This window comes from Streptopelia decaocto (genome assembly GCF_964273445.1).
Source record: "Streptopelia decaocto genome assembly, chromosome: 3".
Classification (NCBI taxonomy): Eukaryota; Metazoa; Chordata; class Aves; order Columbiformes; family Columbidae; genus Streptopelia; species Streptopelia decaocto.
The window spans coordinates 34,499,719-34,513,980 of NC_138656.1; the positions used below are offsets into that span (position 1 = coordinate 34,499,719).

The 14,262-nt window shown below is 44.4% G+C and overlaps 1 protein-coding gene across 4 annotated transcripts in view; it reads left to right on the forward strand.

The window, feature by feature from the left end:
- The window catches only part of XPO5 (exportin 5), a 29,392-nt gene that overhangs the window by 8,603 nt on the left and 6,527 nt on the right, over positions 1-14,262 (forward strand). For 2 of the 4 annotated variants that reach the window (XM_082049221.1, XM_082049223.1), the window contains 10 exons: positions 1,331-1,459; positions 2,227-2,342; positions 3,271-3,426; positions 3,855-3,896; positions 4,488-4,595; positions 5,918-6,117; positions 6,717-6,816; positions 7,635-7,816; positions 12,660-12,760; positions 13,726-13,822. In XM_082049221.1, the coding sequence (XP_081905347.1) occupies positions 1,331-1,459; positions 2,227-2,342; positions 3,271-3,426; positions 3,855-3,896; positions 4,488-4,595; positions 5,918-6,117; positions 6,717-6,816; positions 7,635-7,816; positions 12,660-12,760; positions 13,726-13,822 (1,231 nt within the window). The remainder of the gene's footprint in view (positions 1-1,330; positions 1,460-2,226; positions 2,343-3,270; positions 3,427-3,854; positions 3,897-4,487; positions 4,596-5,917; positions 6,118-6,716; positions 6,817-7,634; positions 7,817-12,659; positions 12,761-13,725; positions 13,823-14,262) is intronic. The other 2 variants (XM_082049222.1, XM_082049224.1) reach the window with 1 other exon arrangement.

Here is a 14,262-nt window from a genome sequence, read left to right on the forward strand (position 1 = left end):
GATCCTGGAGTTAAATTACTTTAGGATTTTCCTGTGACAGCTCAGGAGTTTCGTTTTACTTACATTTGGTATTATTTTCCTTGCTGGCCAGGTAGGTGGCCAAGTAGCATTTGCTACCTAGTGTCAAAGAATATGCACCTCTTGGTCATGTAGAGGAGGAAATTAAACAGCCTGGAGTCATGCTCAGGTTAGGACAGGAAGGCAGCTTACAAGACTTCAAATGTCATTCCAGAAACAAAATCTGTGTTGGCCCTGCTAAGAAGCCTCAGTACCAATAGTAAAAGCTGAGCAATTAAAATAGCCAAATTTAACCATGATCTTAAACCAGCAAACTAGGAAACCCTGAGTATTAAGTTTTTTCTTTCTTTCTTTCTTTTTGTATTTTACTTCTCAAAAACTGAGGTTGGTTCTCAGTGGGTGGCATAGTTTAGTACTCACTTGGTGGCTGGGAGGATATATTTGATAAATTACTGAAATTATTAGTTTTGACATTTATGTTTGAAGATATTAGGTGTTACTTTTTTATTGCTTATTAGGTAGTTTATTTTTTACTTATTGTAATAAATCTATTTGAATGGAAATAGAAAAGTAGCTAAATGCATAAAGCCAGAATTTGAAATAGTTTTAGGGAGTTAAATTATATTGAAAGTATTACAGATATCAGAAAATGAAATGGATTTTAAACACAAAATAAAATTACTTGATAAAACAACTTTTTTAAACAATGCAGGTTGTATCTGTAGTCAGCAGAGCTGATTCTTTTGTATGATCATGTACTGGAATATTTTAGAACAAAGGAAATTCCTGTTCTGTCCTTTGCTCTTCATATCTTTGAAATTGAATACAACACTTTTGGATTTTTTGAGTTCACATTAGTTAGTTAGTCTAGAATCTGAACTGGGTTAAGTTGAATAACCCAGAAAAAGTGTTTAGCTGAAGGAAGTGGTAGTTATACTGTTTTATCTGTCTCAGTATCTCAAGGTGTTTTGTGAGCAGTGAACATATAGTTTGGAGAATTTTTAAAATTATAAATAGAGGTTTAATTGTAGTAAATCTGGTTTTACCATAGATTTTCATAATTCATATTGCATTGTAATTGCACTTCTTTTTATGTTAATCCATAATTTTTTTAGTCCATTTAAATCGCTTTTAAAAGTTGCCCATCCTGTTACGCCTAGTTTACTGACTGTTTGTCTGAGCTTACTACACAGCTATTGCCAGAGCAACAGTCCATAATGTTCCCAGGTCTGCAAAGCTGCAGGTGAGCTTTTGGGAAGGGAGCTTTTGTAACACCAGCTTGTTGCATGGTGTCTGATTTTTTTCACTGCAGCTTTCCGAGCCCAGCAAGGAGAGGTGATGAGGATGGCTTGTCGTCTGGACCCTCGAACGGGCTTCCAAATGGCTGGTGAATGGCTGAAGTACCAGCTCACAACTCCTGTTGATACCGGACCTATGAACTGTAAGTTACCTGGGAAAAAAAAAAAAAAAAGGGATATGAGGCTTGTTTTTTAATTCAAGCCAAGAAGAAACTTTTTTTGCCTTTTTTTTTTTTTTTTTTTTTTTTTAAGGGAAAGCCAGGACTCAACACTGAAGTTTTCAGGCTTTTAAGATCTTTGCAAATTAAAAGCAAATCAAACCCACCCCACCCCAAATTTAACCCTTTGCAGTCTATATATGGAATAGCCAAGGTAAAGCCACTGGCTCCTCTTTTCCCTCCCCCAGATCTCTCTGCAAAACAGATGGAGCTGTCACTCCGATGCAATTTTACAATTATCTGGGCTTTGTTATCTCCATAACATACTTTATTTTTGTCCAGGGAAGTTCTGCCAGTCTGGCAAATCCCTTTGTCAGTGACCTTGCTTTCCTCCCATGAAGGAAGGCCACGTGGAGCTCTGCAAAGTCACACTGAGGGTAGTCTTGCCTGCAGTGCTGAGTCTGGGCATGTGGTCTCCCTCCTTTTCTTTTCCTTGCTGTGATTTGCTGATGTTGCTCCCCGTAGTATCTCAAAGATCGGATGTATGTCTCAGGAGCCCTCACTTGAATGAGGCAAATCACACAGGAGTACTTTAGTTGCTCCCAGGGCATCCCTGCTAGGCATCTGCAGGGAGAGCTGCCTGACAAGAACGCTTGTGAATGCTGAGGTGTTACAGTGCGGGTGCTTGTCTGCTGGGTGTTGTGCATGCAAGGAGGAGCATGGTGAGAGCCCCAGTGTTCTCTTCCTTTCAGCTAGGACAGGCGAAGGTCTCTGCTCCATCTTCTCTCCATCCTTTGCACAGTGGGATGCCATGACCTTCTTCTCAGAGAGCGTCATCAGCCAGATGTTTCGAAGCCTGGATAAAGACGTATGTGTACCAGATGCTCATGCCTACTCTCCTGACTTATTCTGGGTTGACACGAATGGGTTTTTTCAGCTATGTCGTCCTTGAAAAGGCTGTAGTAACTGGTTACCTCCATGCAAAAACCCAGATGGTTTGTTGAGTGATTCTTACGAGGAGTAGTGACCCTTCTTTAGAGGGCGCCAAACTCATACTGGCTTACTCTGTCAGGCATGTCTTGGTTCTGGGTGCTATGCCATGAGAAGTCACAGGAGAGCACTCAGGTGGCATGCTTTGACATAGTGCCTCGCTAGAGAACAAGAGGACAGCTTAAGCACAAATTTCCTAAATTTATACTTCTAATTTTATTTTTAACTTTTAGCTAAATGAAAGAAACTCATGCTCAGGGACTGCAAGATCAGAAGTGATTTCCTTCTGCTTTTTGTTCAGCAACAGGCAAATCAGAAGGAGAGCATTTTCTTTCTCAGCCTAATGCAGACTAGCGTGATTATTTTTATTAGATTAGGCTGCTCATGCACTTGAGTTCATCATTCTAATCACAGTAAAATAATTGTGTGGATTGATACAGTTGGCTAAGCATAGAATCTGTTGGACAGACTCAAGAGAATTGGGAGCCAAACCGAGAGGAAAATTGCCTTTCCCAGAGGTGCAAGCAATATTATGGAGGCTTGAGACTGGCATCTCAAAATCAACCTACCAGTGACAATGCTGATGTCCTTTTTCCTTCAGCAAGAGCACGTAGTGCACAATTAAACCGAGGTTTCTACTGCTTTTCTTTCTGCTTTGAGAACAGCTGTGTTCAGCTGAGAGGCCTGATATGAGCAGCAGCTCCGTGGCCTGGCTCTAGGAGTTGGAGGATGAGTACTACAGGCTGAAGTACTGAGTGTTGCCTCCTTTCTTCTTTCCTTCTGCTTTCCCTTTTCTGCATCCGTAGGATATTCCAGTGAATGATGGCATAGATCTGCTGCAGCTTGTCCTTAATTTTGAAACAAAGGATCCTCTCATCCTGTCCTGTGTGCTCACCAATGTCTCTGCTCTCTTCCCATTTGTCACTTACCGACCAGAGTACCTACCACAAGTGCTTTCCAAGGTAGGTACTTGCAGACCATGCAAAAATCAAGGAGGCATTGTATCAATCAATCAAGGCCCTTGTATTACACTAAACTTCAGGAGTTAATCCTCTAGGTGTTACTGTCAGGGAAGGACTATTCTTTCATGATGGGGAAAAATGAGACTGAGTCTTGTTCAAGAAGAAACTGTGTCAGATAACACAAATTTTGCAGTTCCTAACCTTAAATCTGAACATTAAGTGTACACTCTGGCGAGTAAACACCATGTTTTGTTTCGAGGCCTCACTGTGTTGATGAATCATCTGTCAACTTAGTCAATGGTTCTTCACTGACTTTAATGAAATTGCACTAAAGTCTTATGATTTATTCCTTGAGCTCAAAACACATGTGGGTGCTAGATACTTACAAATGACATGAGGTTTTTGATTTTTCCTCCCCTTTTTCACAGCTCTTTGCTTCAGTTACCTTTGAAGTTATAGAAGAAAGTAAGGTATGTCTGAATTACTCTCTACTAATAAGCTGCAATAATTGGATCAAATCCTATTCTGTTTGAGAGCATGCTGAGTCTGAAGAATCCGCTGTAGTAGTGTTCTCTAGTATAGGGCTAGGAAGTCTAGGTGTAACTGATCTGTTCTTGGCTGACATAGCCTAAAAAGCTTTGGCTCACATACTTAGGCAGCCACAGGTGTGGTCTCAGGCCAGTTCACTTAGTCCCAAAGTTTATGCTGGCCTTCCTGAGAGTGAAATCCCTTTGCTAGTTGTGGGTGCTCTTCAATGGGTGGTATATGTGGCTGTGAAGGATGGCTGTAAAACGGCCAGCTACCTGGGGAGTGCTTGGGGTCTTGAAATAGGGAGTAAGCTCCATAGCATCCACTCCCCTTGAACACAGCTTGTTTGAACGTGGGTTTCTTGGGTTGGCTACTGCTCTAGAGGAAATTTGATTGTTGCATGATTGTTTGGGGTGAGGGGTGTGGAAATGCTTTTTTGATCTGTACTCAACAGTGCAGAAAACTGTGTTTAATGCATTTGTTTCTTGAGGATACCCTGCACTTGTCTGAACTTTTGTTTTATTGCATTGAAGTTTGTTGTGTCTGTCCAGGCTCCTAGAACTCGAGCAGTGAAGAATGTAAGAAGGCATGCATGCTCCTCAATCATAAAGATGTGTCGGGATTACCCTCAGCTTGTCCTGGTATGTAAATTCAACTCCATCATGAAGAGTCTTGCCTCAGTTTCAGCTAGATTTTGTGGGATCTTCAGCTTCCTTGGCTACAGCCTCTCTTTCTTCCAAGAAACATCCCTGCTGTGCAAATGGCAGCATTTTATTCCATGCACCTCCCTTCTTTTCCCCCGCCCCTTTTGGTTTATGATTTAAATGGTAAAGTGATGAGTTAAATGCAAAAGAGATGAGGAGGAGGATACAAGCAGCACTAGATTTGTTTTATTGGAATGTTTGCTGAATTTCCAGTTTGTCACTTGTGGTGGTCTCAACTGATTCCTAAGCTGTAGACACTAGCAAAGACTAATCTCCAGATGTTCTTCTGTTACTTAACAGAATGTAGGAGCAAGAGGAGAGTATCTGTTTTCTGGATTAGCTTGAGAAAGTCAGAAAAAACAAACACATTTTAAATCCATGAGTCGGTGCTTTGTTTGGTTTTGCTGAACTGAACAGTCTGCATGCAACATGTGTAGCTCTGAACTGCTTTCTTTAGTGGCGCTTGTGTGGAGAGGCTCTAGGATTATTGGAGCACCATTGGACGTTGCTAGTTTAAACAAAGACATTTTTTGAGGATGCTAATTAAGGTAATATAGGGGTTCCAGTCTGCATTCTGCAATAGCTGCTAAGAACTAGTGCGTTTGTCTCAGTCCCACTCTACGTGTCCTTGAGCTACAGTTCTCTCTTTCCCATGGGCAGCCAGACATCTTCACTGGAAGAGCCAGGGGCCCAGATATGCCCCAAAATATGTTCAGATGACTTTGCTGAATGATGATTGCTAATGCTTTTACAAAGTTAAAGAAAGACACAGTTGCAACTAGAGTGGGGAGAAATTCAGCTCTTCCTGTGGAGATAGTGATAACCATAGGAATTGTTATTAACATAGTTGTGAGCAAAGAGGTGGAACAGTCCTAAGTCTGGCACTTGAGAGCCAAATGAGCGAGGTACTTTCTGCGAGCAAATAAAAGCACCAGCACTATTTTGAAGTGTGACACTACTGTAAGGGATATGACTGCCTAGAAGAGAGGGATTTCCTCTGCTTATTTCAGTCACTCTGCAGACTAAAGTAAACTGGATGCAGGATGATGATAGAGGAGTGGGGAAGAAAAGCAGTTCTTTTAGACTGAACTTTCACAGAAACTTGAGACTGAGAAGGAAATGGCTATGTAGAGAAAAGGTAACTTAGACATGCTCCTCCAGCTGTTCCGTGTAGTACAGTACGCCCCACCTCTGCCTCCCCCAGTGGCCCTCCTCCACACCAAATGCATAACGTTCTTCCACCTGGATGTGTTTTCTAGCCAAACTTTGAGATGTTGTACAACCACGTGAAGCAGCTGCTCTCCAATGAGCTACTTCTGACGCAGATGGAGAAGTGTGCTCTTATGGAGGCCCTTGTCCTCATCAGCAACCAGTTCAAGGACTATGAGCGGCAAAAAGCTTTCCTGGAGGAGCTCATGGCTCCTGTTGCTGGCTTGTGGCTCTCCCCAGAGATGCAGAGGTATGGGTCATTGTTCTGAGCTTTGAGCTGGAGATGTTGCAGAGGTAATATTGTGCACAATAAGGAAACATGCAAACCAAATGAGGGCGGTGGGGCACCTTGTCACCTCGGGTGCTCTGGGCAGTCGTGGTAATAGCTCTCCTGCATTTCAGAAACTGCCAACTGAGTTTAAATGCTGTTTGTTGAAAATCACTGGGTAAGAGTTGTTTAAGATGATAGAGGAACACTTCCAAGAATCCTCAAAGCATATGCAGAAAATTAGAAATAAAAGATGTTTTAGCTCATCTTCAGGACCAGGTAGGAAGCTGAGCTCTCCTTACTAAAGCTGAGGTGTCCTGCAGCATGCACAAGAGTTTTACCAGCAGGGCCGTCTTCATAAGAGATTCAAAGGTTTTAGGTCCCCATGGCCCAAGAGAACTGGAGAGGTTTGGAGAGCGCACACGTCTCTGGTGCTTTTTATTATGTTCCCACGTATAGTGTAGACTAGCTTGTTTCTCTAGCCTGCTGTATTTGTTAAGATGTTTAATGCCAGTGCAAAGCTCTACTCAAATTCCCTGGTACAAACAATATTCCTTGTTGCTGTCTTTTGCTGCTGCCAGAGTCCTCTCGGATCCTGAAGCCTTTATCTCCTACGTGGGTGCAGACAACAAAATTGCCGATCCAGTCTTGGAAGATCCTAGTGGCCTGAACCGCTCTAGAGTGAGTATCCTTACTAGAAGAGGTGTAATCCTTAGTGAGATGACACTTGCCTTCTTCCATCCCACATTGCTGTTGTGGTTACACACAAGATCTCTTCTGAACATCTGCTTCTTCAGGGTGTGGATCAGCAGAATAACAGGATGGCTTTTGCCTCTTTAAGCTATAGTAGCGAGCATGTAGGCCGTGCAAAACCATATTATTCAGCAGAGTGAAGCACACTGTTCCCTACTCTTGATGTGGCAGAGTTTAGTTTTGGAGAAGCAATTGGTTTACATGATTTTTGGAAACAGGTGCAGTGAATTGTGCTTTTTGAGCCAGGCAGTAGTGAAAGCGTCATGCTGAGACTACAGCATGGAGTATAATTAAAATTAATCCTAGGAGATTTGTGTTGTTCAAGTTGTTAGTGAAATGTCTTCACTTCTTGGGCAGACTGCAAATGGAGTTGCTATCTTTAGGTCTGTAAAAGACACTGAAATGCAGTCCACAGAGCTGCACTTGTAATTTGGAGCTAATGCAGTTTGACCACTGTGTCATCACAGATCTCTATATCTGTCCCAGCACATGAAGGACATGAGGAACTGACGGTGCAGACCCTTTCTCTTTGGAGGGTAACATGCATGGTTGCTTGCGTACTCATGAGACTGTATGCATTGATTGTTTGCTGTATTTTATTGGCAGCAAACCCACCAGAGTTTGTTCCTATCACCAGATTAGGCTCAGTGTAGAACATTCTCTTTGAGATGGGATGATGATGGGGTTTCTCTGTATTAAGGTCGTGCTCTGGCTGAGAAGCACTCTCTCCACATCTCTTGCTGCAGATAAGTTTTTGTGTGTACACCATTCTGGGAGTTGTGAAACGAGCTCGTTGGCCTGCTGATACTGAAGAGGCGAAAGCTGGAGGATTCCTGGTGGGTTACACAGCCAGTGGAAATCCAATCTACCGTAATCCCTGCACTGAGCAGGTCCTGAAGCTTTTTGACAATTTACTCGCGCTTATAAGGTGGGTCAAGTTGACTTGAAATCATTTATATTGACTTAATCTCTGAAAGCCAAACTGTGATAATGCTCAGGGCATGTTCTCCCAGTGAAGCCAGAGGGAACACAGGCTGGTGCAGATGCCCAAGTACTGTTCCTGACTGTTCACAGTGGGGAATGGCACTGGGCAAACTGAAGCCTTCTCAATGTTCGTTGGCCTGGCCTACAGGAGGCCATAAAAGCCAATGGGAGCTTGGGCTGGGGTTGTCTCCTCCACCTCCACTGCTATAAATCTGCCACCCAGTTAATCGTTTTTCAACTAACATCTCTGCTCTGCCCTCAGCCCCTGCAAGGCCACCTCTCCAGTCACCACCAGGGCAGTCCCTGCTCTCATCGCATCCTGTTTGCGTTGTTCTCTCATCAGTGTTAAATTAAGCTGGTTTTGCTGGACATGAACACCCCCTCCTGAAGCACTGTCTGCTACTGAAATCTGTGGATGCATACTCTCAGGCTGTCGCTACCTTGCAGTGCCTCTCTGCACATCACTGATGTTGTGTACATGTGGGGCAGCCAGAGGAGGGAGCAAGAGAAGGCAAGAAAGGGGAATCCTGAATAACTCAGTTCCTAGAATTATTATGGAGGAATCTGTCTCATGGTAACTGCTGGCACTGAGATGTTGCCAGGCTCATGGGGCAATTTTGTAAGATAATGCTACATGTTAAGTACTTGAAAGCTTGAGGCTCTGTCCTTGACAGGAGCCAAGGAGCTGTTGGGATAGAGCATTGTCAGACCCACTTAGACTTTTCAGCTCCCAGGTCTGTGAGGAAAAGCGCCCTATTACTCAAGCTCTGTACTGTCAGGTATGTTTGGTAGTCACTGAGCTCAGGACTATGCTGCTTCTGTTGAGAAGCAACGTGCTGGACTGTTACGACAAGCACATGCTGTCTTGCCCACTGTCACTGTGCTTCTCATTGCCAAGCTCTGTAGCACACCAGGTGGTACTCTGACCCGTGAGCAGGGTTGAACCATCTTGTTATGGCTCTGGAGCTGTGCTTGAAGTGGTTTTGCCTTTTATCCTGGAAGGCTGAAGGTCCTGGTGATGAGCTTTTGAGAGAGGTTGGGTCGAGAAGAGTTGGCTGAGTAGAGGTTGCCTCATGTCATTTTTTCCAGAGCCTGGAATGTGCTCCATATTGTGGAAGAGCAACTAAACTAGTTCCCAAGGTCTGAACAGGCTGTAACGGATACACTTGTTGCTTGTGCAATTGCTGTTCTTGCCAGAACTTTTGCTTTCTTAAAAACACTTGGGATTTCTGTTATAACAAGCCTAGGAAACTATTGTCAAACTGTCACTCACTACCTGTATAGACGCAGAAATTCTGTGTCTGTTTGTTTGCCACCTCCAGGAAAACGCATGAGCTGTGTTCTGTTGCTAGTTCTTCCTCATCTACATAAAGGAAGCGTCTCCCTGGCTGGTTTTGGAGATAATGTGTCCGTGGTGTTTGAGCATCTCCCTTGCAGAACAGAATCCTCTCTGATCATGTGGTAGTAACATACATGGAGTGGCCTGTACTTCACTCAGAGATATCCAGGCTTTTCTTAAGGCTGGATGTTCCAGCAAGAACCAATGAATGATGTATTAAGCACAGCAGATCCTCCACTTCATACCTTTCTTGGCTGCTGCTGTAGAGGCCTCTTTGTCTGACAACTGCAAGCTCATAGTCTTTCAGTGCAAACGTTGATGCTTATGTCTTTCTGGAGAAGTTGGACGTTGTGCTATGGAGCTTCTGGTGTGTTTTTTTGCTGGCTTTTAGTGCCTTTTCCATGTGCTGCTTCCTCAGGTCCTCTTTAATATGGATTACACAAGAGAATATGGAATCTGTAGCAGCTTGTCAGCAGGCAGGAAAACTGCCTGTGTTGAGGGTGCCTTCTGCAACATAGTTGCATTACTATGCGGGGATGGATGCTTTTCTTAGCCCTGTGCCATTAGGCAGCTTTCTGTGGGGTTAAGCAAGGTCCATTGTTGCTCATGTGCTTATGCAGAAAGCAGATGTGGAAGTCCCCCCAGATGGTGTTACTGTGTGAGCAGATCTGCACACAGCAGCCACATGGATCTTACTGAGCAGCTGAATTGAACACCAAGTCAGGCACCAGTATGCAAAAAAACAAAGGGTATTGAGCAGTTGGGTCTGCTGCTCTCTGGATGTTGTGTGGTGGTGTTCTGCTGTGTTTGCAGACAGAAGCAATGGAAGTTGCTAAGCCACTGGGTCTTTGCCAGGTTAAGTAGCTTGAGGGTGCATTGTGGATGAGACCAAAGAGCTGAGAGGAATGAGAAGGAGTCGAGGTAAGAAGGAAAAATAAGGTAGTTTTGAGTGGCATAGACTGTGTGGTGTTATCCCTGCCAGCCTATCTTTTTGTGCCTATCCATGTTTGTGTTGGTAGCTATATGTACTGAATGATTTTGAGGTTGCTTTGTTAACCACTGCTTGGACTTTTTGTGTGATGATACTTCTGTCCTCTGCGGTACCTCATTTCATCTAGGTGCTTTCTAGGTTCTAGCTTAAATTGTTGTGTCCTGAATTTAAATCCAAATCACAATCTCCTGCCACCTTTAGATTAAGGCGCATTTCTAGAGTCAGTAGCTGCATGAACTGATTAGCACAGCACCTTTATTGTGCTGGGATTTACTCGTGTTTTGTTAGAAATGGACTGGTCAGGCTCAGCAAGTGCTTTGCACAGACAATGGCCTTACTGGAACTCCTCTTGATGAGAAGCTGACATTACCAAGGCATTAATGCCAGTGAAAGAATTGTTGGATAGACGTGGATGCTGTAGACATTTTCAGGGTAGATGGCTCCAGCTTTAGGTCAAGATTCTTTAAGCTATCCTAAAGGACTCATCTTCTGGCCTTCAAGCCCATCTCTTTAGGCATCAGACACTCCTTCCAGCAGAGCTGTGACCATCACTGAAAAATACACTCCCCCAAGTTCTGCCATATCCTTTGCTTGTCTGTTCTAAGGCATAAATGTCTCTCAAATTTGATTTTTCTGTGTTCTCCTGTGTGTGGGTTGCCCAGGCGTGCTGTTCAGTGCTGAGAGTCTCAGCTGGAATGTGCCTAGGGGCTACATCTTCATCATATATGAGAGCTCTTGGATACTTTTTTAACTCCTATGGGGTGCAGCTGATTAGCCATTTTCCCTTCATTACCACTGGGACCTTGCTAAAGGATTAATTAAGGGAGATCAGCCTGTGAGTGAACATCTGTTCTCCCAACTGTCAAACTTGAGAAAATGCTTCAAGGGCTCTGAAACAATGAAGGACAGGACCGCAGCTTCAAGATGTGACTGTCTGACCCATCCTGCTGGGATTAGAGCAGTGGGATTTCAAGGTTCGCCCCTGCAATTGCACAGTCCCCATTGGCCCCACTGCCCTTCTGCCCAGCATGAGGCAAACCCAGCATTGGCGTGAAGCAGGCAGGAGACATGCAAGAGGAGATTATTTTAGTAGCTAGGTTTCAGGATAGCTTCAAGCAGAAATACCGTTTTTTGAGTCAGTGGAACAAACTTTTGTGGAGACTGGGCTGCTTTTCAGCCCTGCTTGGAAAAGTAAAACCAATTTGTGCCCCTTTTGAGGCCTGTTGCACAATGTTAGATCCAGCCCAGAATGAGAGTATGAGTCATTAAGAAGTCATTTGTGTAGCTTTTTCTTATGAAACTTATATACTTGCCTTCCTCACGTGCAGTGAGCAGGGAAGTATTTAACACTTGCAGAGAGGAATGGGATAGTTACCGTTTTGGAGCTAACCCAGGCTCTCTGCAAACTCAGGCAGACATCACTGCATCAGGGTTGCCAGGACTGTGAACAGAAGCCATAAAAAAAAAGAAAAAGGAAAACAAGAAAAATTAATAAATCATTAAGACATGAGTGAAAGCTGAGACTCTGGAGAACATACCGAGGTCTGTCCATGCTCCCTTCCCCCAGCCATTCCCATGTAACCCCCTGCTTTGGGAAACGCTGCTCTAGGGGGAGATACTGAGTTGCCCTTGATCACCTCTAGCAGCAGGTACAATGGCATTGCAGTTTTGGAGGAGGCTGCAGGATTTGTGCTGTGTGCAGCTGGCGACACCCAGAGTGGAGGTCTGAGGTCTCAAAGGAGAGAGGTAGGTGAGAGAGACACCCCCTGCCAAGTCCAGCTCTGAGTGTCACTACCCTGGCTTAGAGGGGACCCATTTTGGCCTGGATGGCAAGAGCCGGCCACCCGTGGCTGAATTGGTATCCCTGGTGGAGAGCTGACCATGCCTGTCCAGGGGGCACATGTGTCTGCCATGAGTAACATCTGATCGGACTGATGTTCTCCCTAGAGTCCCTCCAATGCCACCTGCCATTCTGGGGACTGTGACCCATCCCTGGGAGACAGTGCGTGCATTTTGGAGCTGAAACAGCCCCTCCCTCTGCAGGGGCCTTAGGTGCAGAAGATCTTTTGAGATTACACGATCCTCATCTTGTCAGTTTTTAAAATACATTCTCTGATCCCTTTGGCCAAGCTAATAAGCTGTTGCCAGCATCAACTGGAGAATTGCTGGGAGTTTTTACTGCCAGTGCTTGCAAGGGGTGGGGTGAACCTCGAATAAGTGGAAGGGGCAGCCAGGAAATTCAGGACATGAGATGGAGTCACTCCATGTCTCTGTCAGGTCAGCTTCCCCAATATTTTTGCAGGTGGGGAAGGGGGATCCCATGCACACGTGCTTGGTCTCACCTTCCTCATCATCTGCCTCAGAGGAGCTGTTCACAAGCTGAAGGAGAGGATCCCACTGTCAAGGGCAAAAGGGATTGACCCACATGAGTATAAACCACGTGCTCTTCTGTTTCAGGACTCACAACAATCTCTACATGCCAGAGATGGTGGCTAGGCTCGGGGAAACGTTTGCAAAGGCCTTAGACATGCTGGAGGTGGAGAAGAATGCCATCCTAGGTAAGGGGCTTCTCTTCAGGAGGAATGTGTGGGCGGATTCTCAGAGGTATTTAAGGTGTAGTGGTCCATCAGTAGCAGTGGAAGTGAAGAAGGGTTGGAGAACCAGCTTCATAGTATTTGCAGTTCAGCTGTGATTTGAAAAAAAGGGTAAATAAGTTATTTGTCTCAGACAAATAGGTTTCTTCTGCTTTAAATGAAGGGTACCATACCAAACTGCCTATCCCTAGCTGGGAGGCCAAGAGCCAAGTCCTCCAGTATGACCCTGTCATTTGTTTCCAAATGGTTATTAGAAAGAGGCTTTTGGAACCCTCTTAGAACAACTTTGAACTTGTGAACACAGAAGCCTTTCCAGCCAAGCAGAAGCATGTGGCCTTGTGGATGAAGTGTGGACCGTGACTCTGGAAACTGGGGTTTAATTACAGGTTCTGATAGGCAGTGAAGTATTTCAGGGAAGTTGCTTTGTCTCTCTTATCTCCATTTCCTATCTGTCAGTGCTTTCTTTACCTGTTTCCTGGGACCTATAAACTCTCTGAACCACTCATATACAGCAGCAGGGCCTTTGTCTCTGCTCTACAATTCCAAATATCATAGTTCAGCAGTAACATGTGTCCTGAAAGATGTGAATACAAATCTGAAGGGGTGGGCTACTAGAGGAGCTGTGCAACTGTCAGCTTTGCCTCTGACTGGATTCTGATAGCTCCAGTAAGTTTTGCTTTGGAGAAATGAGGGGACTGTAACAACCTTAGTGGGAACACCTCTGCTCTGGCTACAACCAACCTGAACTTGCTTGACCTCTGAGGGGAGGTTCTGCCCCAGGGTTGCTGCACCTCTTCCCATTTGGCTGCACGTTGCTCTTGCCAGGCACTTCCCTCTCTGCCATCAGGCTGGCTGGTGCCTGCCCAGCACATTCTGAAGGTGCACTGTGCTTTCTCATTAATATAGCTGAAGCTTATTCTTTCCCACAGGTCTCCCTCAGCCTCTGCTGGAGCTTTATGACTCTCCTGTTTACAAAACAGTCTTAGAAAGGATGCAGGGCTTCTTTTGTACCCTCTACGACAACTGGTAAGAGCACCAGGTATCCCCCACACAATCCAGCATTGCACAGCTGGAGCAGTAGGCTATTGCTGGCTGCTGACTTCTTCTAGAGTTAGACTTTTTCTGTGAGCTGTGTCCTGTAATATCCAAGTATGAATTGCAGTGGTGAACTATAATCAGTGGTTGTAACCTACCACATACACATGTAACACAGTCACTGGGAAAAGAACCTCAAAATGTGGATCTGCTTTTAGCTCTTGTGCAATTAGGTAGTCAGATTGGAGCACTTACCTGATATCCTGACCTAATTTGTCTATTTGCCATTTTTAATTATGTGTTAGGATACATAAGCACTTGAAAATGCATTTTAGTGCTTAAATACTTAATTCATTGTCCAGGTATCCCAAAAAAAATAGAAAAAGAGATTGTGTTTAAATTCCTCTATATATTTAAGAACATGGCAACCA